At 39.3% G+C, this 27,782-nt stretch overlaps 2 protein-coding genes across 6 annotated transcripts in view; one reads left to right on the top strand and one right to left on the bottom strand.

Moving 5' to 3' along the window:
• The window catches only part of TGS1 (trimethylguanosine synthase 1), a 56,410-nt gene that overhangs the window by 6,720 nt on the left and 21,908 nt on the right, over positions 1-27,782 (top strand). For 4 of the 5 annotated variants that reach the window (XM_064384201.1, XM_064384205.1, XM_064384204.1 and 1 more), the window contains exons 2-9: positions 2,874-2,938; positions 6,032-6,204; positions 6,552-7,377; positions 11,070-11,187; positions 13,772-13,858; positions 17,158-17,332; positions 19,787-20,093; positions 26,637-26,786. In XM_064384201.1, the coding sequence (XP_064240271.1) occupies positions 2,874-2,938; positions 6,032-6,204; positions 6,552-7,377; positions 11,070-11,187; positions 13,772-13,858; positions 17,158-17,332; positions 19,787-20,093; positions 26,637-26,786 (1,901 nt within the window). The remainder of the gene's footprint in view (positions 1-2,873; positions 2,939-6,031; positions 6,205-6,551; positions 7,378-11,069; positions 11,188-13,771; positions 13,859-17,157; positions 17,333-19,786; positions 20,094-26,636; positions 26,787-27,782) is intronic. The other variant, XM_064384203.1, reaches the window with a different exon arrangement.
• LOC135278091 (DNA mismatch repair protein Msh6-like) lies at positions 24,472-24,987 on the bottom strand. Its single transcript, XM_064384783.1, has one exon. The coding sequence runs from the start codon at positions 24,985-24,987 to the stop codon at positions 24,472-24,474; it is 516 nt and encodes a 171-aa protein (XP_064240853.1).

The following is a 27,782-nucleotide window of genomic DNA, read 5'->3' on the forward strand; positions in this document are numbered from 1 at the left end:
TGCTCCCCAGGCTGGAGTGCACTGGCTTACTACAGCCTCAGCTTCCTGGGCTTAAGTGAGTCTCCCAGCTCAGCCTCCCATGTAGCTAGAACCATAGGTGTACACTACTACACCTGGCTAATTTTTTTTTTTTTTCTAGTGCTGGGGTCTGTTGTGTTGCTCCGTCTGGTTTTAAACTCCTGGCCTCAAGCAGTCCTTCCTCCTCCACCTTCCAAACTGCTGGGATTATAAGTGCGAGCCGCTGTGCCTGGCCCTTACAAATTCTGCAAATTTAGAAATTAGAAGCTACATTCTAAGTTCAAAATTAGCTACCGTGCCCAGCTAATTTTTGTGTTTTTTTTGTAGAGATGGGGTTTCTCCATATTGTGCAGGCTGGTCTCACTGGACTCAAGCGATCTACCCACCTCAGCCTCCCAGAGTGTTGAGATTACAGATGTGAGCCACCATGCCCGTCCAGAATCCCTTACTCTTTTAGAGGCCACATTCTAAGTTTCATGTGTTTACATCCTGTAGGATGACCTTGCATAACCTGGGTCTGTCTGATGTTTCATCATGAATAGTCAGCTCATGCCTTAGCAGGAATGCCACAGAAGTGATGCTGTGCCTAGCTCTGTTGTGGCCTCAGGAGGCACTTTTTGTAGACGGTATACCACCGTGGGTGATGTTGCCAGGTTTTCTACTGTAAAGTCACAGTGGTTTGTTTTGTATTCGGTATTTTGTGGGGTCATATTCCTGTGTTATATTCGCATCCTATTTTCCAGTAAACCTACAAGCCTTGGCCTTCATTGATAACTTCCACCTGAATCAGCTACCTCTGTGAAGGATGCCAAGTAACGGTTTTTGTCTACTTCACTCCTACTGCATTTATTAATTAGCATTCTGTAAAGAACGCTTTCCCTTCTCTCCCCATATTCATTTGTTTATGTTAACATGGAATCTAGATTCTTAATTTACTCACAGGTTATATTCCATTACTAACATTAATTCGGTGCTCATATTGTCTCTGATTTGGCCAGTGGGGAACTCTTTGAAGTGGCTCCTGTGTCCTTTTGGTATTTCTAGTGTTCTTTGAGTGTTTCCTAACCTTCTGGCATAAGATGACCCAGGTTTATCTTTTACAGTCCATGCTCCAACCTGGAATTGTCATTTCTCCAAGGCAGCTTGGTTTCTTTAGTGGAAAATAGTATTTAGAAACCAAAACCTGGGTGCTCATTGTGCTTACTGCTCCTGTGTCCTCTTAGTAAAGAGAGTTAAGCAGTGTATATATGTGTGTTTTACAAGCGGACACGAACGTGTCTATGTGTGTATACATACATACACACATATGTAACACTTTTAAAACTGTTTTTGTATCTGCTGTGTATATAAACTTAAATGCCATGGGTTGATAACAATACTTCTAATTTGGCGCAATACCTGAGAGTTCTTTCTGGCCTTCCTTCCTATCAAATGATATGTTGAGCCCACCTTGTTTTTAAATAACCTTCTTCATTTCTATTAAAAATAAATATAGAAAACAAAATTTTTTAATTTAAAAAAATTAAAATAAATTTTAAAGAATAAATAAAATAAATAAGTAACCTTCAACAAGGAGAATCTTGGCTAACATTATCTTCAACATATTTACATATTTGCTCATTGTAACCAACTTGCAACCATACTGGTCCTCTCCTCCACCTGACACCTCAGTGCCTCCCATCTTGAGGTGCTGATGGGCAGACCAGTGATGCTCTCTGTGCAGCTTCTGCTCCCCACCCCACCCCCAGTGCCCATGTTCTTGGGGACCAGTGGGCATGCTGCCAAAGCACATTTGCACTTTACCCCCTTGCCTGTTCACCATCCTGAGTCACCACCTACTTTACAATTCATACACTATCTCCAAAAAAGAAACGAGGATGTGAAATAGAGCAAGTACACTAGAACATTATCTATATTTAGTTAAATTTATTGTAGCTTGTTAGAAAAGTTACATTAGCTTCCACTTGCAATTGGCCTTATTGTGGCAGTTATAGTGGAGCTTATTACAGATGAATTTATAGTCACGAAGATCCTAAAAGCAAAATCTCACTTGTTTTTAAGTGTTCTGTTAGGTTTATTTTGGTAATGCTCAGACTATGTCTACTATTCACAATAGATAGTTTATCTTTTTAGCAAATGGATTAGGATGTGCATGATGATTTATATGTATATAAGCTAAATCTTTCCACTGTTATAGTCACAACAAAATTTACAGAACGGCCCATTGTTTATGTTTCATACGGAATATCAGATTCTTCCCCCAATGTCCAGGAGAAATGACACTTAATTTTTTTTTTTTTTTTTTTTTTTTTGAGAGAAAGTTTTGCTCTTGTCGCCCAGGCTGGAGTGCAGTGGCATGATATCAGCTCCCTGCAACCTCCGCCTCCTGGGTTTGATCAATTCTCCTGCCTCAACCTCTCATGTAGCTGGGATTACAGGCACCTGCTACCATGCCTGCCTAATTTTTGTGTTTTTAGTAGAGACGGGGTTTCATCTTGTTGGCCAGGCTGGTCTCAAACTCTTGATCTCAGCCTCCCAAAGTGCTGGGATTACAGGTGTGAGCCACTGTGCCCAGCCTTAATTTTAATAACTAGTAGTTATAGTAATAAATGCTATAATAAATGCTAAGTGTGTTAGGCATTATCCTAAACATTTTATATATACTATAAGTTGTTAGAACAGCTCCGTGAGAACTGTATTAATTGCCTCCATGTTATATTATAGGTGAGGAAAATGTATTAACAAATTGCTTTTCTGTGTCATAAGCTTTTTAATCTATGATGGCTTGAGATTTCTTTCCCTCTAAACTTATGGCTTAATTCATTTCAATATGAACTGCTTAATCTGCTTCACAGGGATCGAAAATTGTACAATTTGGGATTAAAAGGCTATTACATCAGAGACAGTGGCAACAATTCAGGTAATCTAGTATACAGTTATAGAACCCTTTTTTGCTAAAATTAGCCATAATATTGTGTTAATTTATGTATGTTAAAATATTGTATTGATTTGTTAGCATAAAATATAAATGCCAATTAATTCTGTAATCATAGACAATTTTTATTTTTTTAATAACATGGTTCTAGAATGTCTGTGAAAGCAGAACTTTTCTTTTTCTATAGCTCCTGTGATGACTTAATGTAGCCTTTTCTGCCCTGTGTAATGTTCCTTCCCTAGTTGCCACCATTACATAAGAGCAACCTGGAATTTGAAGCTTTGAAAAGTAGAGAATATGTGGTTTCTGGCGGGGCGTGGTGACGCATTCTTGTAATCCCAGAACTTTGGGAGGCCAAGGCAAGCAGATCACTTGAGGTCAGGAGTACAAAACCATCCTGGCTAACATGGTGAAACCCTGTCTCTACTAAAAATACAAAAATAATCCAGGTGTGGTGGTGGGCACCCGTAATCCCAGCTACTCAGGAGGCTGAGGCAAGAGAATCCCTTGAACCCGGGAGGCAGAGTTTGCAGTGCTCCGAGATCTCACCACTGCACTCCAGACTGGGCAACAGAGCGAGACTCCATCTCCAGTTTAGAATATGTGGTTTCATCATCAGAAGTGTATTATGTAGGTAAATGCTACAGGATAAAAATTCCAGGTTAACATCTATAGTCTTTTGCCTGAAGTAAAGAGACTGTCATGTTGGTTAACTTTCCCAAATAACAAATATAATGTATACCGTACATTGAGCCTCACTTTGGTCTCTCAAACTTCCCTACTGCATTTGTCCTTCCACATAGACCTTTTGTGTTTCTAGATAAAGAGAAAATCATAGCATGCAGTTAGAAGCCAAAGTCAGCCCAAGTACAGTGTCATAGTTACCTTTGGAAATCTTTTAACTCTCACAGGATGGAACAAATTACTGTTTCTTCGGTTGATCACTGGGTAGAATGTTTGTTTTGTGTTTCAGTGCTGTGCTATACAAATAAAGCTTCTATAAACACTACGTTCCCTGAGCATAAGAAAATATGCATACTGTGAAAGGAACGTAAATCTTAGCTTACTAATTTTCCCCGTTTTGCTGTCTCCTGAGGTTTCATAAATTTATTGAATGGAATAGTGAGTGCAGTCCCCTTCGTTATTTAGAAAGATATCTTTCTCCCTCTTTTAGTAGAATTTGTACACGTGAGATTTCTCTCTTATCAGCTTTTGGCTATGTGAGATTTACTGTTCTGTTGCCTGAGATCATCAAGCTGGAGTGTACTCCAGTGCTAATTGAGTATGCTAATATGTAAAAGATTTTTGTTATCTCACATTTTAAACAGTTAATAGAGCACTTGAATGAGATATGTTCAATTAGTGGCATAATTACTATTAGATAACCAAATTAGGATAAAGTAAAACTTACTTTGTTGTAATAAATGGTTTTTCTATAAGAATTAGACTCAGAGAGCTTGAAGAAAAATCTTCCAGTCCAGTGGATTTCAACTCTTTCTCTTTTTTGGAGAGAGAGAGAGTCTTGCTCTGTTGCCCAGGTGCCAATTACTTAAGCATTTTTCTCACCTCAGCCTCCCAAGTAGTGGGGACTACAGACACCACCACACCAGGGTAATTTATTTCTTTCTTTCTTTATTTATTTTGTAGAGACAGACCCTCACTATGTTTCTCAGGCTTGTTTCAAACTCTTGGCCTCAAGCAGCCTCCCAAAATGCTGGAATCAGAGTCGTAAGCCACTGTGCCCAGCCTTCTCACCCTTCATGTTAATACCTCCTAAAGTAACTTCACAAATCATGATTTTTAAATCCACTGATTTTGTTCAGTAATTTTGCAGATAAAGAATGTGAACATTTGGCTGGAGGTGGTGGCTCATGCCTGTAATCCCAGCACTTTGAGAGGCCGAGGTGGGTGGATCGCCTGAGAGTGGGAGTTCGAGACCAGCCTAACTACCATGGAGAAACCCTGTCTCTAATAAAAATACAAAATTAGCCAGATGTGGTGGCACATGCCTATAATCCCAGCTACTTGGGAGGCTGAGACAGGAGAATCACTTGAACCTGGGAGGCAGAGGTTACGGTGAGCCAAGATCACGCCATTGCACTACAGCCTGGGCAACAAGAGCAAAACTCCTTCTCAAAAAAAAAAGAATGTGAATATATAAGTATTTTTTCCAAAGAGCAGCGTTACATGGCCCTATTCTCTCTCCTTTCCATCCTCAGTCTTTTGCATAATGCCCAACACAGAGCAGATGCTCAATAAGAGTAAGTTAAATGGGCAGCTGGATGAATAGTGGCAGGCAGAGCCCAAAGAGAAATTGTCTCTTGATTCTTCGTTGGCTTTTTTTTGTTGCTAGTCCATATTACCATCATTTGGTTTTGTTTTTGGATTTGTTTTGGGGTTTCTTTTTTTTTTTTTTTTTTTTTTTCTTTTTTGAGATGGAGTCTCACTGTCTCGCCCAGACTGGTGTGCAGTGGCACAATCTTGGCTCACTGCAACTTCTGCCTCTCAGGTTCAAGCAGTTCTCCTGCCTCAGCCTCTCAAGTAGCTGGGAATACAGGCGCCCACCACCATGCCTAGCTAATTTTTGTATATTTGGTAGAGATGGGGTTTCACCATGTGAGACAGGCTGGTCTCAAACTCCTGACCTCAAGTGATCTGCCTGCCTCAGCCTCCCAAAGTGGTGGGATTACAGGCGTGAGCCACCATGCCTAGCATACCATCAGTTATGGGGGGTTTTCTTTTTTTCCTTTAAAAATTGTAGCATTTGTAGGCTAGGCAAGGTGGTGTGCAACTGTAATCCTAGCTGCTTGTGAGGCTGAGGCAAGAGGACTGAATGTGCCCAGGAGTTCTAAGCTTTTTAGTGCATTGTGATCACACCTGTAAATAATCATATTCCAACCTGGGCAGTATTGTGAGACTCCATCTCTAAAAAAATTTTAACAAGTGTAACATTTGCATACCTTTATTTTGGGTAGGTCCTGTAATCAGTCACTCTTCATCTCAGGTTCTTTAAAATGAGAATAAGAAAACCTGCCTCTTAAGTTTCCTAAAAACTAAGCTAATAAATGCTGTCTATAGGAGACCAGGCGACAGAAGAGGAGGAAGGTGGTTATTCCTGTGGTACTGCAGAATCACATGACAGCAAAGGTATAGACCTAGATGAAAATGAGCTTGATTCTGAGGCCGAACTCATGAGAAGTATGGGATTGCCACTTCAATTTGGGAGGATATCTGCACATAAGAATTTTGAGGTAAATATTAATTAGCTTTTATTATTTCTATCTCTTAGTTTTTTTTATGAAATATTGCGAAGAATTGCTTTTATCAGATTAAATGCATTCACGATCGGCACTTTCTGCCTCTTTTTAAATGTATGTATTTATTTATAAATTAACCAGAACTGCAAGTTATAATGTGTCCCATGTGTGACTGTTCCTCCTCTTGGAAAATTAGATAGTAAATCACTTTTTTGTGGAGCTAAAAACCCACAGACTTTGAGAGTATTTTGTTTAATTTACTGTCAAAATAGACATGGATTCTACTTTCTTTTATAGTTTATGAAGTGCATTTTATATTCGTTATCATTTATCTGATGTAGGTATCTATGAATACTAGAAATAAAGTTAAAATAAAAAAGAAAAAACATCAAAAGAAATACTTAGATGAAATTATGCAAGAATCTTGGAGAAAAGAATATGAAGAAGATGACATTTTGGCTTCAGATGATCCATCTTCAGTTGAACAGTGTGAGAACACCAGAAGATGTAAACTTCAAAGCAAAAAAGATACTGAGGTGGAAAATCATCCTGTTGAAAACACACTATCTCCAAAGCTAGAAATTACAGAGAAATGGGAAAAGTATTGGAATGAATATGGAGGAGGATTGTTGTGGCAAAGTTGGCAAGAAAAATATCCAGATCAAGCACTATCTTCTGAACCTTGGAACTTTCCTGATACAAAGGAAGAATGGGAGCAACATTATAGTCAACTTTATTGGTATTATTTGGAACAGTTTCAGTATTGGGAAGCTCAGGGTTGGACTTTTGATGCCTTGCAAAGCTGTGATACATATACTTATACACCTAAAACAGAAGCTGACAACAAGAAAGATGAAAATTGCATGAAAGTTGACATAGAAGTATCTTTTCCATCTACACCTATTACAGTTGATAATGACAGCTCTGGTACAAATGATAAGGATCATAGTGAAATACTTAATGGAATTAGTAACATAAAACTGAATTCAGAGGAAGTAGAACAGAGCCAGCTAGATTCCTTTATCAGTCATGATGGTCATCAACGGCTAAGTGAAGTTAGTTGCAGAAGAGAGTGCCCTGCGTCCAGCCAAAGTGAACCATGTAACGGAGGAGCCAAGGAGGAAAGCAACTTATCAGGAAACAGCAGCACAGACCCAGCAGCTCAGGGTAAGATTAACCAAGATTTATTCTGCCATGTAATGGTTAGCAAATGAATTTATTTAGCAAAATAACTACTACTAATCCTTTATTGTAGAGTTAAATAATACCAACTACATTTCATATAATAATGAAATGATTTAATCCATCCTATTTTCATATCACAAGTTATATGTTACCCTTTTAATAAGAATATTTGCATACAGTTCTCTAAAATATTATTCCTTCCTCTTGTACTTTGGTGGCTAATGAAGGAAAACTTGAAATCTCTTAAGAAATCTAATTTAGAGTGAGCTTGGAACTTTTAGTTTTCCAGAGCAAATGAGTTAATAAGAGGCATGTTAGAAAGTAATCAAGGGCCGGGCGCAGTGGCTCACACCTATAAATCCAGCCCTTTGAGAGGCTGAGGCGGGTAGATCATCTGAGGTCGGGAGTTTAAGACCAGCCCGACCAACATGGAGAAACCCCATCTCTACTGAAAATACAAAAACAAATTAGCCGGGCATGGTGGTACACGCCTGTAATCCCAGCTACTCAGGAGGCTGAGTCAGGAGAATCGCTTGAACCCAGGAGACAGAGGTTGTGGCGAGCCAAGATCTAGCCATTGCGCTCCAGCCTGGGCAACGAGGGAAAGTCTGTCTCAAAAAAAAAAGAAAGAAAGAAAAAGAAAAGAGAGAGAGAAAGCTATCAAGAACATATATTTGACATTAGGCAAACATCTTATGAGTCGTGGAATTCACTTAGGACAAATGAAGTCTTGCTGTGAAAAAAGATCTCAACAGGGCACAATATTAATTTATAACTGGAATGGTTAATTTCAGGATTCTCATCAGTAAAATATCCAGAATGAGGAACTTAGTTGATTCCTGAATGACTGAAAAAAGAAAAAAAACCTCATTGTGCAAACTAGTGCCACTTGGGACTAGAGAATGCCAATGAGAAGTATTTTGAAAGAAGTCAATCAGAGTAGGGTGGAATGAGAATGTTTATGTTTGTCTGCTTTACATTGTTGTAAAGGAATACCTGAGACAGAGGAATGTATAAAGAAAGGTTTATTTTGGCTCATAGCTTTGCAGGCTGTACAGGAAGCATAGCCTCAGCATCAGCTCCTGGTGAGGGTCTCAGGAACCTTTCAGTCATGGTAGAAGGTAGAAGGGGAGCAGGCATGCCACATAAGAGAGAGAGCAAGACAGGGGGCAGGGAGGAATGTCCCAGGCTCTTGTTAGCAATCAGATAAATATTGCAGTAATTCATTACCATGGGGAGGCACCAAGCCTTTCATGAGGGATCTGCCCCATGACCCAAACCCTTCCCACCAGACTCTACTTCCAACATTAGGGATCACATTTAAACATGAGGTTTAGAGGGGGCAGACATCCAAACCATATCAGCGCCCTTGCTAGGGAATAGGGTTCTGTCAATTGACCCAATTAATGATACCAGGAAAATGGGAGAGGAGGAAATTTCTGTGACATCTGAATATCCTGAAATTTTGGCATCCTGATGTTACATGCTGGAGACATCTTTTTTCTCAGCCTTACTCCTTTGTGAAACAAATGGTTTTGATCTTTTACTTAACAATTCGATTTGCTTTGCTTCTCTCAGATTGCTGATAATACTTCATCTGGCTGAGAGTTTCTAAAGAGCTCTGTCAACTTGCTTTTTTCTCTATATGATTCTTACAGTGGAGCTCACCTCAGTACAATATTCTCATTCCTTTCTGTTTTGGTGTTATTTTTATCCTTCTTTATCTTTCTTTTTGAGATGGAGTCTCTGTCACCCAGGCTGGAGTGCAGTGGTGCTATCTTAGGTCACTGCAACCTCCACCTCCCGGGCTCAAGCAGTTCTCCTGTCCCAGCCTCCTGAGTGGCTAGGACTACGGCGTGTGCCACCACACCCAGTTAATTTTTTTTTTTTTTTTTTTTTTTGTATTTTTAGTAGAGACGGGGGTCTCACCATGTTGGCCAGGCTGGTCTCAAATTCCTGACCTCAAGTGATCCTCCCACCTCAGCCTCCCAAAGTGCTGGGATTGCAGGCATTGAGCCACCATGCCCAGTCATCATCTTTTTTTCTGAAGATTTTTTTTTTTTTTTTGAGACAGAGTTTTGCTCTGTTGCCACACTGGAGTGTAGTGGCATGATCTTGGCTCACTGCAACCTCCACCTCCTGGGTTCAAGCAATTCTCCTATCTCAGCCTCCCAAGTAGCTGGGACTACAGGCGTGAGCTACCACACCCGGGTAATTTTTCTATTTTTAGTAGAGACGGGTTTCGCCATGTTGGCTAGGCTGGTCTCAAACTTCTGACCTCAGGTGACCCGCCCGCCTCAGCCTCCCAAAATGCTCTAATTACAAGCATGAGCCATTGTGCCTGGCCTATCTGAAGATACTATATTAACATTCTGATACTCTTCTATACTCTCCTGATACCTTTCTGTACAAATTTTTGACCATAAAGTTTATAATATACATAATTGGGCATTGTACTAGCCTCCGACTTACTGTCTTATTTACCCTCTTTGGTTTTCCTCCCTCATCTGTCTGCTTTTTTTCTTTGCCAAGCAGTAATTCTCACAGTCTCTGCCTTCCGTTGCCTGTTCCCTTACTTATGATTATAGATTGGCCATTTCTATAATTTAACTCCAGTTTGTCTGCCATCAGGATGAATTTGAGGGTTTTAGATTTTGATTTGTTTTAGATCGTCCCTTGAGTTCGAAATTTAAGGCATTTGTTATGCTTCTATGTAAGTATGTTTTCTACTCTTTGTGGTGGGTGCTCTTCTGAGAGAGTATCCTCACACAGTCTAAGCTTCCTGTCTACCCTGCAGACACCTCTTTCCTCCTGGTCTCACCTATCTGCTTTCTTCCAGTCTGACAAAGAACAAAGATTTGTGTCTCATTTTTAACCACCGTAAGTTAAAGAACTCTTTTTAAAGGTAGTATTTAGTATTGTCTTTGTTACTCTCATTATTAATGTTACTTTCATATTACATTAAAGGCAAATGAAGAGTAATTCTTTTTAATCAGTGTGATTATGCCGTCTTTAGAGTCAGTTAAATTAAAATTCCATAAGAATGACTGCTGACAGCTATCACAAAGGCAGCTTTGTGGGTTAGTTTGTGTAGATGTGGGCAGCTATGAAGAAGTAGTTTTAGTTTGGGTTTTTTTTTTTAAGTAGTTAGATCATGGAAATTTTTAAAACTGTTAAAAACTTTAGACAAATTAAATTTAATAGAGTTTAATTGAGCAAAGAATGATTCTCGAATCAGGCAGCCCCAAGAGCCAGAATAGGTTCAGAGCAACTCCAGGGCTGCCACATCATCGGTATAACATTTATGGACAGAAAAAGGAAAATGACGTACAGAAGCGGAAGTGAGGTACAGGACCAGCTGGATTGGTTACAGCTCAGCTTTTGCCTTACTTGAATATTGTTTGTACAGTTGGCTGCCTGTGATTAGCCAAAACTGTGCTTGGTACATAGTAGGTTACAGTCTTTTTATACAACCAATTAAGTTACAGTTCACTATGTATGGAGAACCCTTTAAGCTGAGCTTAAAGTGTATAAAGAGACAGGTTTAATCTAAATTTAACCTTATAGTTAGGATTTTTTAAATGCACAGACTCTGCATGTAGACACACAAACAGGTAGACGTGACCTGGCATTTTGATGCACATGTACCTACTGCAGTATTTCTGCCTATTTAGGTTCACAGAAGTCTTCGGAAACAAACACAAGCAAAGTCAGACTACATGCCAGTGGTACTGATGGAGATGAAAGTGAGGAAGATCCACCTGAGCATAAGCCAGGCAAACTCAAGAGGAGGTAAGTTGCACGAGACCCCCCTCACCAGTGTGTGTTAGAGTGAGCATTTGTGTCCGTAAGCAAGTGGTTATTAAATGATTGTTATGTTCACAACACTGGTAATCTTGTAAGAAGAGGTGGGGTCTACTGGTAAGATTCTGAACCTTTGGACCTGGACCTATGGTCACAGCCGAACTCTGCCACTCACAAACCCTAAGTACATTTACCTCTTTTTTTTTTAAGATGCAGTCTTGCTTTATCATTCAGGCCGGAATACATGGCATGATCATAGCTCACTGTAAACTTGAACTCCTCAGCTCAATCGATCCTTCTGCCTCAGCCTCCTGAGTAGCTGGTACTACAGGCATGTGCCACCACTCCCGGCTAATTGTTTCAAATTTTTTGTAGAGACAGGGTCTCGCTATATTGCACAGGCTGATCTCAAACTCCTGACCTCAAGTGATCCTCCTATCTTGACGTTCCAAAGCACTGGGATTACAGGTGTGAGCCACCACACCCAGCCTAAGTACATTTCTTAATTTCTCATCTATAAGATTGGGTTGATGCCTTTTTTGTGATCCTTGGGTAGACGGGAGCTAGCATATAATGTACTTGACAACATTTAGTAGCTATCAGTGGATTATAACTTTTTTTTTTTTTTTGAGACAGAGTCTTGCTCTGTCACCCAGGCTAGAATACAGTGGTGTGATCTCAGCTCACTGTAACACCTGCCTCCTGGGTTCAAGCTATTCTTCTGCCTCAGCCTCCCTCCAGTAGCTGGGATTACAGGCATGTGCCACCCACCCTGGCTAATTTTTTTTATTTTTAGTAGAGACGGGGTTTCACCAGGTTGGTCAGGCAAGTCTCAAACTCCTGACCTCGTGATCTGCCCTCCTCAGCCTCCCAAAGTGCTGTAATTACAGGCATGAGCCACTACGCCTGGCCATAACTTTTAACTAATAATTAGATTCATATTTTCTCTCTCTCTCACCAGTTCTAATTTTTTTCAAAAATGTGGGTATATCTTCTCCCAGGCTTGTATTGCTGAAATAGACCTCAAGCTCATGCTCTCACTGAATAGATAGGAACACTGAAGCAAACAGGGACGAGTACCTTGCTTAGAGTTTTTCACAATAATGGCAGCTTTAAAGCCGGAGCCCAAACCAACTCTACTTGAAGCAGTGCAATTTCTGTTTACCACTGTGAAAGTTGTAAGAGTCAAAACAGAATCACTTGTGTCAAATGATGGTAAAATGTAGCCAGGGAAGGCTGTGAAAGGAGGGCTCTCGTGCACGATTTGCCTGATAACAGGAACTGTCACAGAAATGTTTCCAAGCCAAAGCATCACACAAGGACAGATGGCTGCTTATACAGGAACATGTGCCTGACACAGTCTCACAGACCCAATCCAAAACTGCAGAGGCCTAACCATAACTCTCAGATTCAAGTTCCACCCAGCAACCACTGGCTCTCCTAATCAAAACTCATCAGCTGTTTGTTGTAAGATGCTGCCAGCACCCGTAGACTAACTTTCTAAACAACTTGCGTGACCTCTTTCCTCAGTGAAACTAACCTTTTCCTTTCTTCTTTGGACATTTCATGAGGCCACCTCATTCTGTGCTTATGTCTGAAGTTGCAATTCTGTTTTTGTGTTTTATAACCAAATAAAAGTTCTTTTTTGGGTATTCATCTTTACATTTTTTTCTTGGAGGTTTATACCGCTTCTACACATAATTAAACATGTAGAGAATAATGTAAGGCTGGATGTAGTCAGATGCTGACGCTGTAGATAACAAGGAAAGGACGGATCATTACTGAACTCGGAAGTTAACTGGACACTTCATTTCTCTAACAGGATATGAGGTGCTCGACATAAGACTTTTGTGCTCTATATAGCTTCTAGAAAAACAAGTATGCCTCTACTATGCTCCCTCTATATGGTAGACGTCGCTTGTTAGCTCCCCAGTTCCTGCTAGTTACTGAAGGCAAAGATCATGTGTTTTCAATGAACATAACCTACTTTGAAGGACAAACTTTGTAAGAATTACTTCTCACCATTTTCCTTTACTTGGGATTATGGCTGGGAGTAGTCATTGGTTATTAAAAGATCTCTGATAGGTGGATTCTCCTGGGTTACTTAATATCACTCATATCACAACCTTATTCTTTTAAGTAATTTTTTTCTTTTAAAATTTTTTTGGTAGGATTGATACTTATCAAACGTTTCCTTGTTTGTTTTTAAGGGAAACCTTTGGAAAAATCACTTTGGGAGATTTATTTAAGGCTACAGCTTTTACTGGTGTTTTCCAAAGGAAAATGGAAACATGATATTCGTGCCATACTCAGGAATAGACATTATTACTTGACATGGATTAAGACTGGAGTACTTATTACTGTGTTCCAAACACTCCTGGGTACTTATCTCATTTGGAAAATTCTAATTAAAGTACTCTTTCTCCTGGTTTCCTGGATTTGTGAACTATGGTTGATTATAGTGATGGGAAGTTTGCCTGGGTCAGTTATATTGCCTTTTTAATATTTATCTGAACTGGTGGGCTCTGGTGGTAATGGCTTGTCACTATTTACCTTTTCTTTATTCATTTAGCCATGAACTGGACATCGATGAAAACCCAGCTTCAGACTTCGATGACAGTGGTTCCCTTCTAGGATTCAAGCATGGCTCAGGACAAAAGTAATTATTCATTAAAACTATTGTCTTCCAGAAGTCCTAACCACTTCAGCTATCTTAGAGCACTCTGGTATTCAGATAACTAATAAACGATAATGTGTATAACATTTGAGATGTAATGATTAGGGCACTTCTTGTTAGAATTGTGGTAGAGATACCCCTGTACATTTGATGTGTTCATAAGCTTTAACTCAGTGGTACTTCATAGCAATCCAGTATTGTTATTCCATTTCATAGATAAAGCAACTACAGCTCAAAGAGGCTCTGACTTGGTCAAGATCACATCATTTACTGGAGAGGGAATTTAGGCCCAGCTCTTGTGACTTCTAAGCATGGTTCTCTTCTCACCTAGTGTCTCACATGTGTACATCTGAAAACGATAGTAAGCATGCCATGAAAAGTTGAAATCTGCTCTTTTTAAGAAAGAGTAAAATTCAAACAAACCAAATAACAAGTAAAAAGTAAAAAATCTTCCAGTCATTCTCAGATGTAGTTAGTGTTTAAAGAGTTTGGCACTTCAGGAGACTGGGGCAGGAGGATTGCTTGAGCCTAGGATTCGAGACCAGTCTTGGCAATATGGAGAGATCCCATCTTTACAAGAAATTTAAAAATTAGCTGGGTTTAGTGGTACATGCCCATATTTCCAGCTCTTTGGGAGGCTGAGATGGGAGAATCACTTGAGCCCGGGAGGTTAAGGATGCTGTGAGCCGTCATAATACTACTGCACTCCAGCCTGGGCAACAGAGTGAGACTCTCAAAGAAAAAGAGTTTGGCATACATCCCTCCAAATTCTTGTGTGCTATGACTGTATACATGTACACACATTTTTTATTTGTTTTTGGTTTTTTTTGTTTTTTTGAGACAGAGTCTCACTCTGTCGCCTGGGTTGCAGTGCAGTGGCGTGATCTTGGTTCACTGTGACCTCTGCCTCCCAGGTTCAGCCAATTCTTCTGCCTCAGCCTCCCGAGTAGCTGGGACTACAAGTGTGCGCCATCACGTCTGGATAATTTTTTTTTTTTTTTTTTTGTATTTTTAGTAGAGATGGGGTTATACCATGTTGGCCAGGCTGGTCTCAAACTCCTGACTTCAGGTGAGCTGCCCACGTTGGCCTCCCAAAGTGTTGGGATTATAGGCATGAGCCACCATGACTGACCATGTATACACATTTTGGTTCTCTTTGTGTAAAACAGAAAAATGAGGTCATATTATGCATACTCTCCAGCTTTTCTCCCTCAACAGTATATATCATGGACACCCTTTCTTGTTGGTGGAAACATTTAGCTAATTCTGTAAATGTGGGCATTGTGTTTTATCAATCATCCTAATTAACAACATATAAATTATTTCCTAAGATCTAAGCACAATGCCCTACAGGTCCCTCCAGATTATTACATGTGCCTGCCTTCCTTCCTTAGGGTCTTACTGTATAAACCAGGCTGTAGTGCAGTGCTGTTTTAAGTTTTTTCATAGAGATGGGGTCTTGCTATGTTGCCCAAGCTGGTCTTAAACTCTTGGCTCAAGTGATCCTCCCATCTCGGCTTCTTAGAATGCAGGGATTGCAGGCATGAGCCACCACACCCAGCCCATTTATTCCTTCTTCTTGCTGAATAGAATTCCAGTGTATGGATGTATCAAAATTTGCTCAACCTTGCAACAGTTAAAGGGCACTTGGATTATTTCTGGCATTTTGCTATTACAGGTAAAGCTGCAGTGCAGGTGCAGTGGCTCCCACCTGCAATCCCAGCACTTTGGGAAGCTGAGGTGAGAGGATTGCCTGAAGCCAGAGGTCAAAACTCGCCTGGGTAACATAGCAAGGCAGAAAATTAAAAATTAAAATGAAATTTCAAGAGTAAATAAAGCTGCTATGAACATTTGTATATAGAAGACGTAAGCTTTCTCTGGGATTAAATGCCCAAGCATTAAATATAAAGGAACATATGAAGAAGTAGGTAATTGTGTTAGAATGACTGGAGATTTTCTCACACACGACATGAAGACCAAACTGAGTAGGTAAGGCTGGTCAAAGACAGCTTGCACCAGTAATCTAAACCATGACTGCGTTCTTTGATGTTTCTAAGGGTTAAGATTTCAGGTCCTATTTATCTATTTTATGAGTTGTATGAGTACCACTGAGTTAAAGCATATGAGATTTCAGGTCCTACTTATCTATTTTATAAGTTGTATAAGTACCACTGAGTTAAACCATATGAACACATAAAATGTACAGAGATATCTACACATTAAGTAGATATCTACACATTATGAAGTCAGCAAGAAAGGGACATGAGGAAATGTCTCAAAATTGAATTGAATTCGAATTAGTTCAGAAGTACATGTTGACTATTACAGTTTCTAAGGATTATCAATTTTTCTCCTTTAGGTATTTCAAGGCAATTATAGTTCATATAATCAGTAGTTCATATAATCACTTAAGGCTAAGATCATAAAGTTTAGCAATGTAAAAAGATTTTTAAATTCCTGGCAGGATTTATTACTATGCATATGTAATTTTATTGAGGAATTCTTGGTTGGATTTTCTTGGTTGGATCTACACTTGTAGAGATCTATTTCTTTTCTTGCCTGAGATTTAACTTAACTACTCTTCTATTTCGAGCACCCAATTCTACTTAAAAAGAGAAGGATAAAATATACTGTTTATTAAAAGAAGTTTATAATATGGCTACAAAGTGAGACCTGACATTTAAACCCAAACTATTCTGGATATTAGAAATGCTAAAGCGTAGGTGACAGTTTTAAGTCCCTGATAATTTGTAGGAGAGGGAGTTAATTGAGGCTTAATATAATCAAAGGAGGCTTCATAGCAGAGACATATCTTTTAGGACTAGAAAATTTCGGATGGTTAAATCAGACATTCTCTGTTTCGATACTAAGGGTTCGCTTTTTTTATCAGCGCAGATTGATTTGGATAATTCAGACACATCCAGAAATGTGTTAAAGAGCTTTGACATCACCCCACCTTGAGAAAATTTATATTTCCCTAACAAGGGGATAGAGTTTGGATTTTTTATTGCAATCTACTATGTAATTTCTACTTTCTGCTCTATATTAGGTATGTTGCTCTTCCCAACTTTGGTGTTACACATTTGCTTTAGAATTAACATAAAAATTAGACCATCAACTCTTCTGCAAGTTGAACTTGAATTTGTCATTTTCATAATTTTGAATAGGGAATTAAAATGGTGTAAAAATGAGTGAAAAATGTTAGTTTTATTCTCTTTTCCTATAAGGAAATATAATCCTAGAATTTAAGGTGTGAGTCACTTGTTTTGATCTGGTCACAGATATGGTGGAGTTCCAAATTTCAGTCATCGGCAGGTCAGATATCTAGAGAAGAATGTGAAGCATAAGTCTAAGTACCTGGACATGCGCAGACAAATAAAAATGAAAAACAAACACATCTTCTTTACCAAAGAGTCAGAAAAACCATTTTTCAAGAAAAGCAAAACTCTGAGCAAGGTATGTATAAATTTTATTTTATACTTGTAGATAGAATCATGTTTTATAAGCTTGACCCCTTAAAATTGTAGTATTCAAATAGAAAGCCTGTTTCTACTAGGTATCAAGGCACATAATTTTTTTTAACTTGCTTCTTGAAGGCATATATTGTGTAAACTAAATTTGAAAAAAGGCAAGTTGAGGTAGGATGAAAAGGAAGTATTTGAAAGCTACAAAGTAGTAGTGTCTGAGATGATTTAAAAAACGCAAACTTGGCCAGGCACGGTGGCTCACACCTGTAATCCTAGCACTTTGGGAGGCTGAGGCAGGAGGATCACCTGAGGTCCGGAGTTTGAGACCAGCCTGGCCAACATGGTGAAACCCCATCTCTACTAAAAATACCAAAATTAGCCAGCCGTGGTGGTGGGTACCTGTAATCCCAGCTACTCAGGAGATTGAGGCAGGAGAATCACTTGAACCCAGGAGGCAGAGGTTGCAGTGAGCTGAGATAGTGCCATTGTACTCCAGTGTGGGCAGCAGAGTAAGATTCCATCTCAAAAAAAAGACACAAAAACACAACCTTGCCTATGTAGTAACAGACAAGAACAAGGAGGAATTTCTCATCTATTTCAGGCTAAGTAGGTGTATTAGTCTGTTCTCATGCTGCTAATAAAGACATAACCAAGACTGGGTAATTTTTGAAGGAAAGAGGTTGAATTGACTCAGTTCCTCAGAGCTGGGGAGGCCTCAGGAAACTTAAAATTATGGTGGAAAGGGAATCAAACAACTCTTTATTCACATAGCAGCAGGAGAGAGAAATGAGTACTCAGCAAAGGTGGAAGCACCTTATAAAACCATCGGATCTTGTAAGAACTAACTCACCATCAGAACAGGGTGGGAGAAACTGTCCCCATGATTCAACCATCTCCACCTGATTTCTCCCACAACACATGGGGATTGTGGGAATTATGATTCAAGATGAGATTCAGGTGGGGACACAGCCAAATCATACCAGTAGGATCCTAATAGTCCAAATTCTGATACAGCTTTATAAGCTTTAATTCTGAGTTCTTCCAGAAGTGATCAGTCACACCTTACACCTTGTAATAAATTCACTCTGATAGCATGAAACACAAGGCCAATTTATTGATTCACATTATTACCTGAAATATTCATATCCCCACTCTTGGCCTTTGCTCTACCTGCCATCCAAGTACCTGGGAAACAAAAGTTAGAAAATTGCTTGGTGTGATGAATTACCCTTTTATATTCTAAGGGGTAAAAAACACTTTCTAATGAGCAGAACCTTGATGTCAGTCACATCTCTAGCAGCTCTTCAGGACAGTAGACCATTTTAGACTCCGTGATGACTCTGTTGGTTTCTGTTTGTTTTTAAGGCTAGTCAGATAACTCTGTTTCCCCCTCAAGATACATTGTCCTCCCTAACTTCAGCATACTTGCAAAATATGCTACATGTATATAGCTGGTTTTATTTTGTATCACATTTCAGGTTGGGTGGCTGCTGGTGGTATTTTAATAAACCTGTTAATGGTGCTAGTTATATCTGAAACAGACTGCGTAGTCTGTTCAGTGCTGTAGGACTTTCCAAAATGTGTTGGATATAATAGCCCCCATGCATTCATCTATAGATGAGTGCAGAAACAGCTGCTAGGCATCGCTGAGGAAAAAGATACGTGACTGTTGTGTCCTTAGATACCTAATTTGTTTATGGGCACATTCCCTTAGAGGAAGATTCTGGGTTGTTGCCCATCATGTCTACCACATTCATTCTAATTTACTCACTCTTAGGAAGGTCATGAAGACAAGATAGGAAGAATATTCTTGTTACACAAGATGCAAGGAAGTATATGATCTGATGCTGAGCCTTGTTAACATTTCAGAGAACAAACATAGTTTGTTAGGACATATCTTACTGGCTCTACTGTTGCATTAAAAGGCGACTTTTATTTCTTTTCAAGATAGACTGCTTCTATTCTTATGGAAAAATTGGCCCTAAATCTTTTTAGCATTTATCTTTGATGCTAAGTAACATTTACATAGATTGTAGCTTGACCATTGCAGAAAGGTCTCTGTAATTTGAAAAACTAAAATGAATGATTCAGTAGTAAGTAGGTACATTTGTAAAGGTAATAGCACACAGCACAGTTAAATTGCTGGAATCCTTATGGAAAGCTACTCGGACAGTTTGCCTTTATCTTCTTAGTGTTTATTGATAGCAGGAAGTGTTTAATCTGGTATTTTTTTCCTTTTAAAGAAAACTTTAATAAGGTCATGGCATGCTCCAGATAACAAATTCTGATTAGGTCAGAATTACTTATTAGTTTGTGTGATGCAGTCTACTTTTCAGAGCCAATAATTTTGACACAGCTTGTCAGTCAAGTCACAAATGGTAAAAGGTAGGAAGATTCTGTGTAGTTTGGAATTCATGTTCATGTTATCATCTTAAAATTTAAGGTAGAAAAATTCCTAACATGGGTTAATAAACCAATGGATGAAGAAGCATCACAGGAGTCGTCTTCTCATGACAATGTGCACAACACTTCCACAAGTAGTGATTCAGAGGAACAAGACATGTCTGTTAAAAAAGGTGATGACCTGCTGCAGTCTAGTCATCCAGAACCTGAACAGTGTCAGAGCATAGCTTCAGCTGGTGAACTTGAAACAGAAAACTATGAAGGAGACAGCTTGGTAGCAACTGTTCCAGATAAGCAGAATTGTGTTACTCAAGAAGTACCAGGCTCCCTCCAGGCAGAAACTGAAGGTAATGTGAAATATGCTTCAACTTGCTAATGGATTTAGATAAATAATAGATTTTTTGTTAATATGTTTTTCCTTAGTTTTCACTTGTGAATCTTCTGTTCCTAAGAGTCACTGCTATTTATTTTAAGTGGAGAGAAGGTATATTAAGTGTACATGTTCTAACTGGCCGTGACTTAGCACTCACAGCACTCTTCACTCTTGGCTGAGCAAACACGATCAAGTTGAAAGGGAAAGACTGTGGGAGTATTGTGCCTGTGGACCACTGTCTGCAATTCATCTTGGCCTCTGCTGCTACTCTGTTCATGGGCTAAAAGGTGACCATCCTTTGCCCTCTTGAAATGTGGTGTAGCTTTGGGTTACTTCTTTTTTTTTTTTTTTTTAATATGAGACAGGGTCTCATTCTGTCACCCAGGCTGTAGTGCAGTGTTGCGATCACAGCCCACTACAACCTCGACCCCTAGGGCTCAAGCAGTCCTCTCACCTCAGCTTGAGTAGCTGGGACTACAAGCGCACACCGCCATGCTTGCCTAATTTTTTTAATTTTTTTTGTAGAGACAGGGTCTTACTATATTGCCCAGGTTGGTTGCCAAAGGTTCAAGCAATCCTCCCACCTCATCCTCCCAAAGTGCTGGGATTACAGGAGTGAGCTACTCCCAGAGTGCTGGGATTACAGAAGTGGTTTTTTGTTTTTGTTTTTGTTTTTGTTTTTTATTTTTTTTATTTGTGTGTGTGTGGTGAATGATGGTCATGTGTTTTTTGTAGTACATTAATATAAAAAGTATTCACAGCAGTTGGCTCTAATGAATAAACTGAGTAACATTTTTAATTATGTACTTTTGTATTGTTAGAATTTTTATAGCAAAAGTTATTATATAGTTTAATAATAATGGTATTATGAAACAATTATACTTATTGTGACCCTTCATCATTTTTCTTAATTTGTTACTGAGGAAAATAGTTTAGTCTTGATTTTTTTTTTTTCTTAGCGCAAGTGTGGGTGCATTTCTACCTATGATCTTTTTATCAAATAGCATACCTGTGGTAATTTACATTTCTTTTTTTTTTTTTTTTTTTTTTTTTTTTTTTTTTTTTTTTTTTTTTTTTTTATTGCATTTTAGGTTTTGGGGTACATGTGAAAAACATGCAAGGTTGATGCTTAGGTGCATACGTGGCAGTGTGATTTGCTGCCTTCCTCCCCTTCACCCATATCTGGCATTTCTCCCCATGCTATCCCTCCCCAATTCCCCACCCCTCCGCTGTCCCCCCCACTCCCCCACAACAGACCCCCATGTATAGTGCTCCTCTCCCTGTGTCCATGTGATCTCCTTGTTCAACACCCGCCTATGAGTGAGAACATGTGGTGTTTGATTTTGTGTTCTTGTGTCAGTTTGCTGAGAATGATGGTTTCCAGGTTCATCCATGTCCCTACAAAGGACGCGAACTCCTCGTTTTTAATGGCTGCATAATATTCCATGGTGTATATGTGCCACATTTTTCCTGTCCAGTCTATCATCGATGGGCATTTGGGTTGGTTCCAGGTCTTTGCTATTGTAAACTGTGCTGCTATGAACATTCGTGTGCATGTGTCCTTATAGTAGAACGATTTATAATCCTTTGGATATATGCCCAGTAATGGGATTGCTGGGTCAAATGGAATTTCTATTTCTAGGTCCTTGAGGAATCGCCACACTGTTTTCCACAATGGTTGAACTAATTTACACTCCCACCAACAGTGTAAAAGTGTTCCTATTTCTCCACATCCTCTCCAGCATCTGTTGTCTCCAGATTTTTTAATGATTGCCATTCTAACTGGTGTGAGGTGGTATCTCAATGTAGTTTTGATTTGCATTTCTCTAATGGCCAGTGATGATGAGCATTTTTTCATATGCTTGTTGGCCTCATGTATGTCTTCTTTTGTAAAGTATCTGTTCATGTCCTTCGCCCACTTTTGAATGGGCTTGTTTGTTTTTTTCTTGTAAATCTTTTTTAGCTCGTTGTAAATTCTGGATATCAGCCCTTTGTCAGATGGGTAGGCTGCAAAAATTTTTTCCCATTCTGTTGGTTGCCGATTCACTCTATTGACTGTTTCTTTTGCTGTGCAGAAGCTGTGGAGTTTGATTAGGTCCCATTTGTCTATTTTGGCTTTTGTTGCCAATGCTTTTGGTGTTTTGGTCATGAAGTCCTTGCCTACGCCTATGTCCTGAATGGTTTTGCCTAGGTTTCCTTCTAGTGTTTTTATGGTGTTAGGTCTTATGTTTAAGTCTTTAATCCATCTGGAGTCAATTTTAGTGTAAGGTGTCAGGAAGGGGTCCAGTTTCTGCTTTCTGCATATGGCTAGCCAGTTTTCCCAACACCACTTATTGAACAGGGAATCCTTTCCCCATTGCTTGTTTTTATCAGGTTTGTCAAAGATCAGGTGGTTGTAGATATGTTGTGTTGCCTCCGACGCCTCTGTTCTGTTCCATTGGTCTATATCTCTGTTTTGGTACCAGTACCATGCTGTTTTGATTACTGTAGCCTTGTAGTAGAGTTTGATGTCTGGTAGTGTGATGCCTCCTGCTTTGTTCTTTTTGCTTAGAATTGACTTGGCTATGCGGGCTCTCTTTTGGTTCCATATGAAGTTTAAGGTGGTTTTTTCCAGTTCTGTGAAGAAGGTCATTGGTAGCTTGATGGGGATAGCGTTGAATCTGTAAATTACTTTGGGCAGTATGGCCATTTTCACGATATTAATTCTTCCTAACCATGAACATGGAATGTTTCTCCATCTGTTTGTGTCCTCTCTTATTTCGTTGAGCAGTGATTTGTAGTTCTCCTTGAAGAGGTCCTTTACATTCCTTGTTAGTTGTATTCCTAGGTATTTTATTCTCTTTGTAGCAATTGTGAATGGCAGTTCGTTCTTGATTTGGCTCTCTTTAAGTCTGTTATTGGTGTATAGGAACGCTTGTGATTTTTGCACATTGATTTTGTATCCTGAGACTTTGCTGAAGTTGCTTATCAGTTTCAGGAGCTTTTGGGCTGAGATGAGGGGGTCTTCTAGATATACAATCATGTCGTCTGCAAATAGAGACAATTTGACTTCCTCCTTTCCTAATTGAATACCCTTTATTTCTTTTTCTTGCCTGATTGCTCTGGCTAGAACTTCCAGTACTATATTGAATAGGAGTGGTGAGAGAGGGCATCCTTGTCTAGTGCCAGATTTCAAAGGGAATGCTTCCAGTTTTTGCCCGTTCAGTATGATATTGGCTGTCGGTTTGTCGTAAATAGCTTTTATTATTTTGAGATACGTTCCATCGATACCTAGTTTATTGAGGGTTTTTAGCATAAAGGGCTGTTGAATTTTGTCGAAGGCCTTCTCTGCATCAATTGAGATAATCATGTGGTTTTTGTCTTTGGTTCTGTTTATGTGGTGAATTACATTTATAGACTTGCGTATATTGAACCAGCCTTGCATCCCCGGGATGAATCCTACTTGATCATGGTGGATAAGCTTTTTGATGTGCTGTTGTAATCGGCTTGCCATTATTTTATTGAAGATTTTTGCATCTATGTTCATCATGGATATTGGCCTGTAGTTTTCTTTTCTTGTTGAGTCTCTGCCAGGTTTTGGTATTAGGATGATGTTGGTCTCATAAAATGATTTGGGAAGGATTCCCTCTTTTTGGATTATTTGGAATAGTTTCAGTATGAATGGTATCAGTTCCTCTTTGTATGTCTGGTAGAATTCGGCTGTGAACCCATCTGGACCTGGGCTTTTTTTGGGTGGTAGGCTCTTAATTGCTGCCTCGACTTCAGACCTTGTTATTGGTCTATTCAGGGTTTCGACTTCTTCCTGGTTTAGGCTTGGCAGGAGGCAGCTGTCCAGGAATTTATCCATTTCCTCCAGGTTTTCTAATTTATGTGCATAGAGTTGTTTGTAATAATCTCTGATGATGGTTTGAATTTCTGTGGAATCTGTGGTGATATCCCCTTTGTCATTTTTTATTGCATCTATTTGATTATTCTCTCTTTTCTTTTTTATTAGTCTGGCTAGTGGTCTGTCTATTTTGTTGATCTTTTCAAAAAACCAGCTCCTGGATTTATTGATTTTTTGAAGGGTTTTTCGTGTCTCTATCTCCTTCAATTCTGCTTTGATCTTAGTTATTTCTTGTCTTCTGCTAGGTTTTGAGTTTTTTTGATCTTGCTCCTCTAGCTCTTTCAATTTTGACGATAGGGTGTCAATTTTAGATCTCTCCTTTCTTCTCATGTGGGCACTTATTGCTATATATTTTCCTCTAGAGACTGCTTTAAATGTGTCCCAGAGATTCTGGTATGTGGTGTCTTCGTTCTCGTTGGTTTCAAAGAACATCTTTATTTCTGCCTTCATTTCATTGTTTATCCAGTCAACATTCAGGAGAACTGTAAAAATGGCCTCCCTTCTGGGCTTCCTTTGATTTTGAACCTGTATATGGCTTTAAGAGCCTTTTGCTAACCCAGCCCCTTGTTGGGCTGTCATCAAAAAACTGTACATGAACACGGACTGATTTCCCTTTCTCGCGGATGAATGTTCCTTCAAAGGGGTGGTTGTAAACCAGACAAGGCCACCAGGGGTAACCCTCCATCTTGGCCCAAACCAAATCTCCTGGTGAGAAGTCACAACTGGTGGGGGCCGCAGTCGCTGCGGATCTCCGCAGACCTCCGTTGAGGTTCTTCGCCTTGGGCGGTGACGCGGAGCGCGCCAGGGGCCTGGGCCCAGGCCCAGCCTCGCTCCAGGCCGCATCCTCGCCTGGAGAAGGAGAGGCCCGGGTGGCAGCGGCGGCGCGGCCGCCTTCGCGTGAGGCCCTGGCCGAGGCCTTGTTGGCATCACTTAGCGCCGGAGACTTGGGGAAGAAGCTGTATAGGGTGCTCTGTCGCGACATAGCGACGGCCAGCGAGGCCCAACCGTTCAGTCGGACGCTCGAGCGCCTAAACGCACCGCCTACATTTCTTTTATTGTCAATGTTATAATAACTGATTTTCATATGACATTCGTAGGTTTCTGAAATGCTTTTACGTACCTTATTCTCATTTAATCTGTAAGGTAGCCCAAGGAAGTAGGCGGAACTATTTTCCATTCTGTGAATAAAAACAGTAAACCTGAGAGAAATCTAAAAATTAGTCCAAGTAAGTGGCATAGCTAGGACTCATTACCAACTTCTCCAATTGCTAAGTCCCATTTTCCTGTACTACCCACTTCCATAACACCAGTTCTCATGATGCTGATTGTTCTTACCTGGAGTAGTACCACCTTCACAGGTGGATTTGGAAGATGCTGGTTGTTAGAATGGCATTAGGAATTCTGGCATTTACTACTCAGTTACTTAATGTCAGGTCATGTGCAAGATGGTCTTGCACAACAAAGAATTATTCCACCCACAATGTCATTATACCCCATGTTGAGAAATATTCATCATACTTTGCTATTGTTGACACTTTTGGGGGGATGAGGAGATCTGACCCTACTGAATCATGACATTTTGCTATTTGCATCGATCAGATGAACATATTAGGACATAGCCCTATACTTGAGGACCATTTGAGTGTGTAATGAAGTCTTATTCTTTGTTGGCCATCATCTGTTGTTTTTATACTTAACTGTGACAAAAGTCTCATATTTCTGTGTTGTTGCTTCTAATTATTTTCTAATATAAGGAAAAAAATCAGTCTCCAAATGAATGAGATCTTTTTCTGTGGAATGGAGCTAGTGACCCTTGTTTCATTTTCTCAGATACCACGTGACTACTAGGATTGATGTGACTGAGAGCCAGAGCCTAATCTAGTCCTTTATAGATTTTGTGAAAGGAAATGTTTAGATTTCTATAATTCACCATATAAAGCAGTGTCTTGACTAACAGAAGTAATAACTTTTATGTCTATAGCAATATTTCTACATATTTCCCATTACTGCCTGTGAATTAAGTTAGTAAAATACCCCTCACTAACTCATTCATTCATTCATTCCTTTGTCTGTCTGTTTGTTTTTGACAAAGTCTTGCTCTGTCAACTAGGCTGGAGTACAGTGGTGCAATCTCGGCTCACTGCAACCTCCACCTCCCAGGTTCAAGCAATTCTCCTGCCTCGGCCTCCCAAATAGCTGGGATTATAGGTGCCCACCACCATACCTGGCTAATTTTTGTATTTGTTTTAGTGGAGACAGGGTTTCTCCATGTTGGTCAGACTGGTCTCAAACTCCTGACCTCAGGTGATCTGCCCACCTCGATCTCCCAAAGTGCTGGGATTACAGCCGTGAGCCACCGTGCTTGGCCCATTCATTCCTTTTATAGGAAATAATAATTGGAGCTTAAAGAGCCTGGGTTACTTTTCCAAACTTACAAAGCCAATAAGTAGCAAAATGCTGGCTGTGATTGAAGTCAGTGGCGTTTCCATCAGGCTCTCCTGTTTCTCTGGGCGTGTCATTATATACATGTTCTGCTTGTAATTATTTGATGTGGCTTCATTTTTAGATAAATTCACTTGTGATATTCATTTTTTCTTAGTGAGCATCTATATTCTTTACCTTTTATTTTAGCTGAAGTGAAAAAGAAGAAGAACAAGAAGAAGAACAAAAAGGTGAATGGTCTGCCTCCTGAAATAGCTGCTGTTCCTGAGCTGGCAAAATACTGGGCCCAGAGGTACAGGCTCTTCTCCCGTTTTGATGATGGGATTAAGTTGGACAGAGGTAAAGTATATATGTATTTTTTAGCTTTACTTTGAAACCATTTCAAACTTACAAAGTTGTAAGAATAATACAGGGAATGTTCATATTCGCTTTACCCAGGTTCAGCTGTTTTCAACATTTTGCCCCATTTACTTTCTCATTCTTTCTCCATATGTATGTGTGTGTATCTTTTCCTGATCCACTTAAACACATCATACCCATACTCCTTAATACTTTAGCATGTATTTCCTAAGAACAAGTATATTTTTGTTTAAAAGAGAGTAAATTATCAATTTGACATTGTTCTAATATTATAATCTACAGTTTATACTCCAGTTTCATCAGTTGTCCTAATCTTGTCCTTTGTTGCGTATTTTTTCCTTCCAGTATAGGATCATGTATTACATTTATTTTTCATGTTATTTTTCCGTTAGTTTCCTTTAATCTGAAACCTTAGCCTTTTTTGTCTTTCATGACTGACATTTCTCAAAACATAAATGGCCACTTACTTTATAGAATGTCCTTCAATTTGGGGGTGTGTGTGTGTATATATACATATATTATATATATATATTTGTGTGTGTATACTTTTAAAACTTCAGATTTGGGTTTAATCTGTATTTGTAGCACCTTAGGATAGATAGCAAAAGCAATTGATAAGTTATTAAGCAGAAAATCTGATGATGAAATATCTAGTTCAGAAAGATAAAATTTAACAAATTAACTTTGCAAATTTTGAATTTTCTCCCACTTTCCTGCTGTGATCTGCAACAAATTACTTATTCAGTCTTGCAGACTGATGCTCATTTTCATGTTGGGGTTACCTAAATACTGGTTTCTATTAACTAACAAAATCAGAAGTTCTTGATCTATGATGGAATTTCAGGGGTTCTCTGACCCTTTTAAAATAATTTGCAAAATGTTGTATATTGGAAAAAGTACATAGGAATTTGTAAGGTGAAATAAGACTGGAGAACGCTTGCAATTCTTTTCCAGTATTGAAGAGCCATTTAAAGT

Source organism: Aotus nancymaae, unplaced genomic scaffold (genome assembly GCF_030222135.1).
Source record: "Aotus nancymaae isolate 86718 unplaced genomic scaffold, 86718_ANA_hifiasm-v0.15.2.pri h1tg000036l, whole genome shotgun sequence".
NCBI classification, from domain to species: Eukaryota; Metazoa; Chordata; class Mammalia; order Primates; family Aotidae; genus Aotus; species Aotus nancymaae.

Bases quoted from the DNA above. Each gene is read 5' to 3' on its own strand.
- LOC135278091 (XM_064384783.1), bottom strand. From the start codon at position 24,987: ATGTCGCGACAGAGCACCCTATACAGCTTCTTCCCCAAGTCTCCGGCG.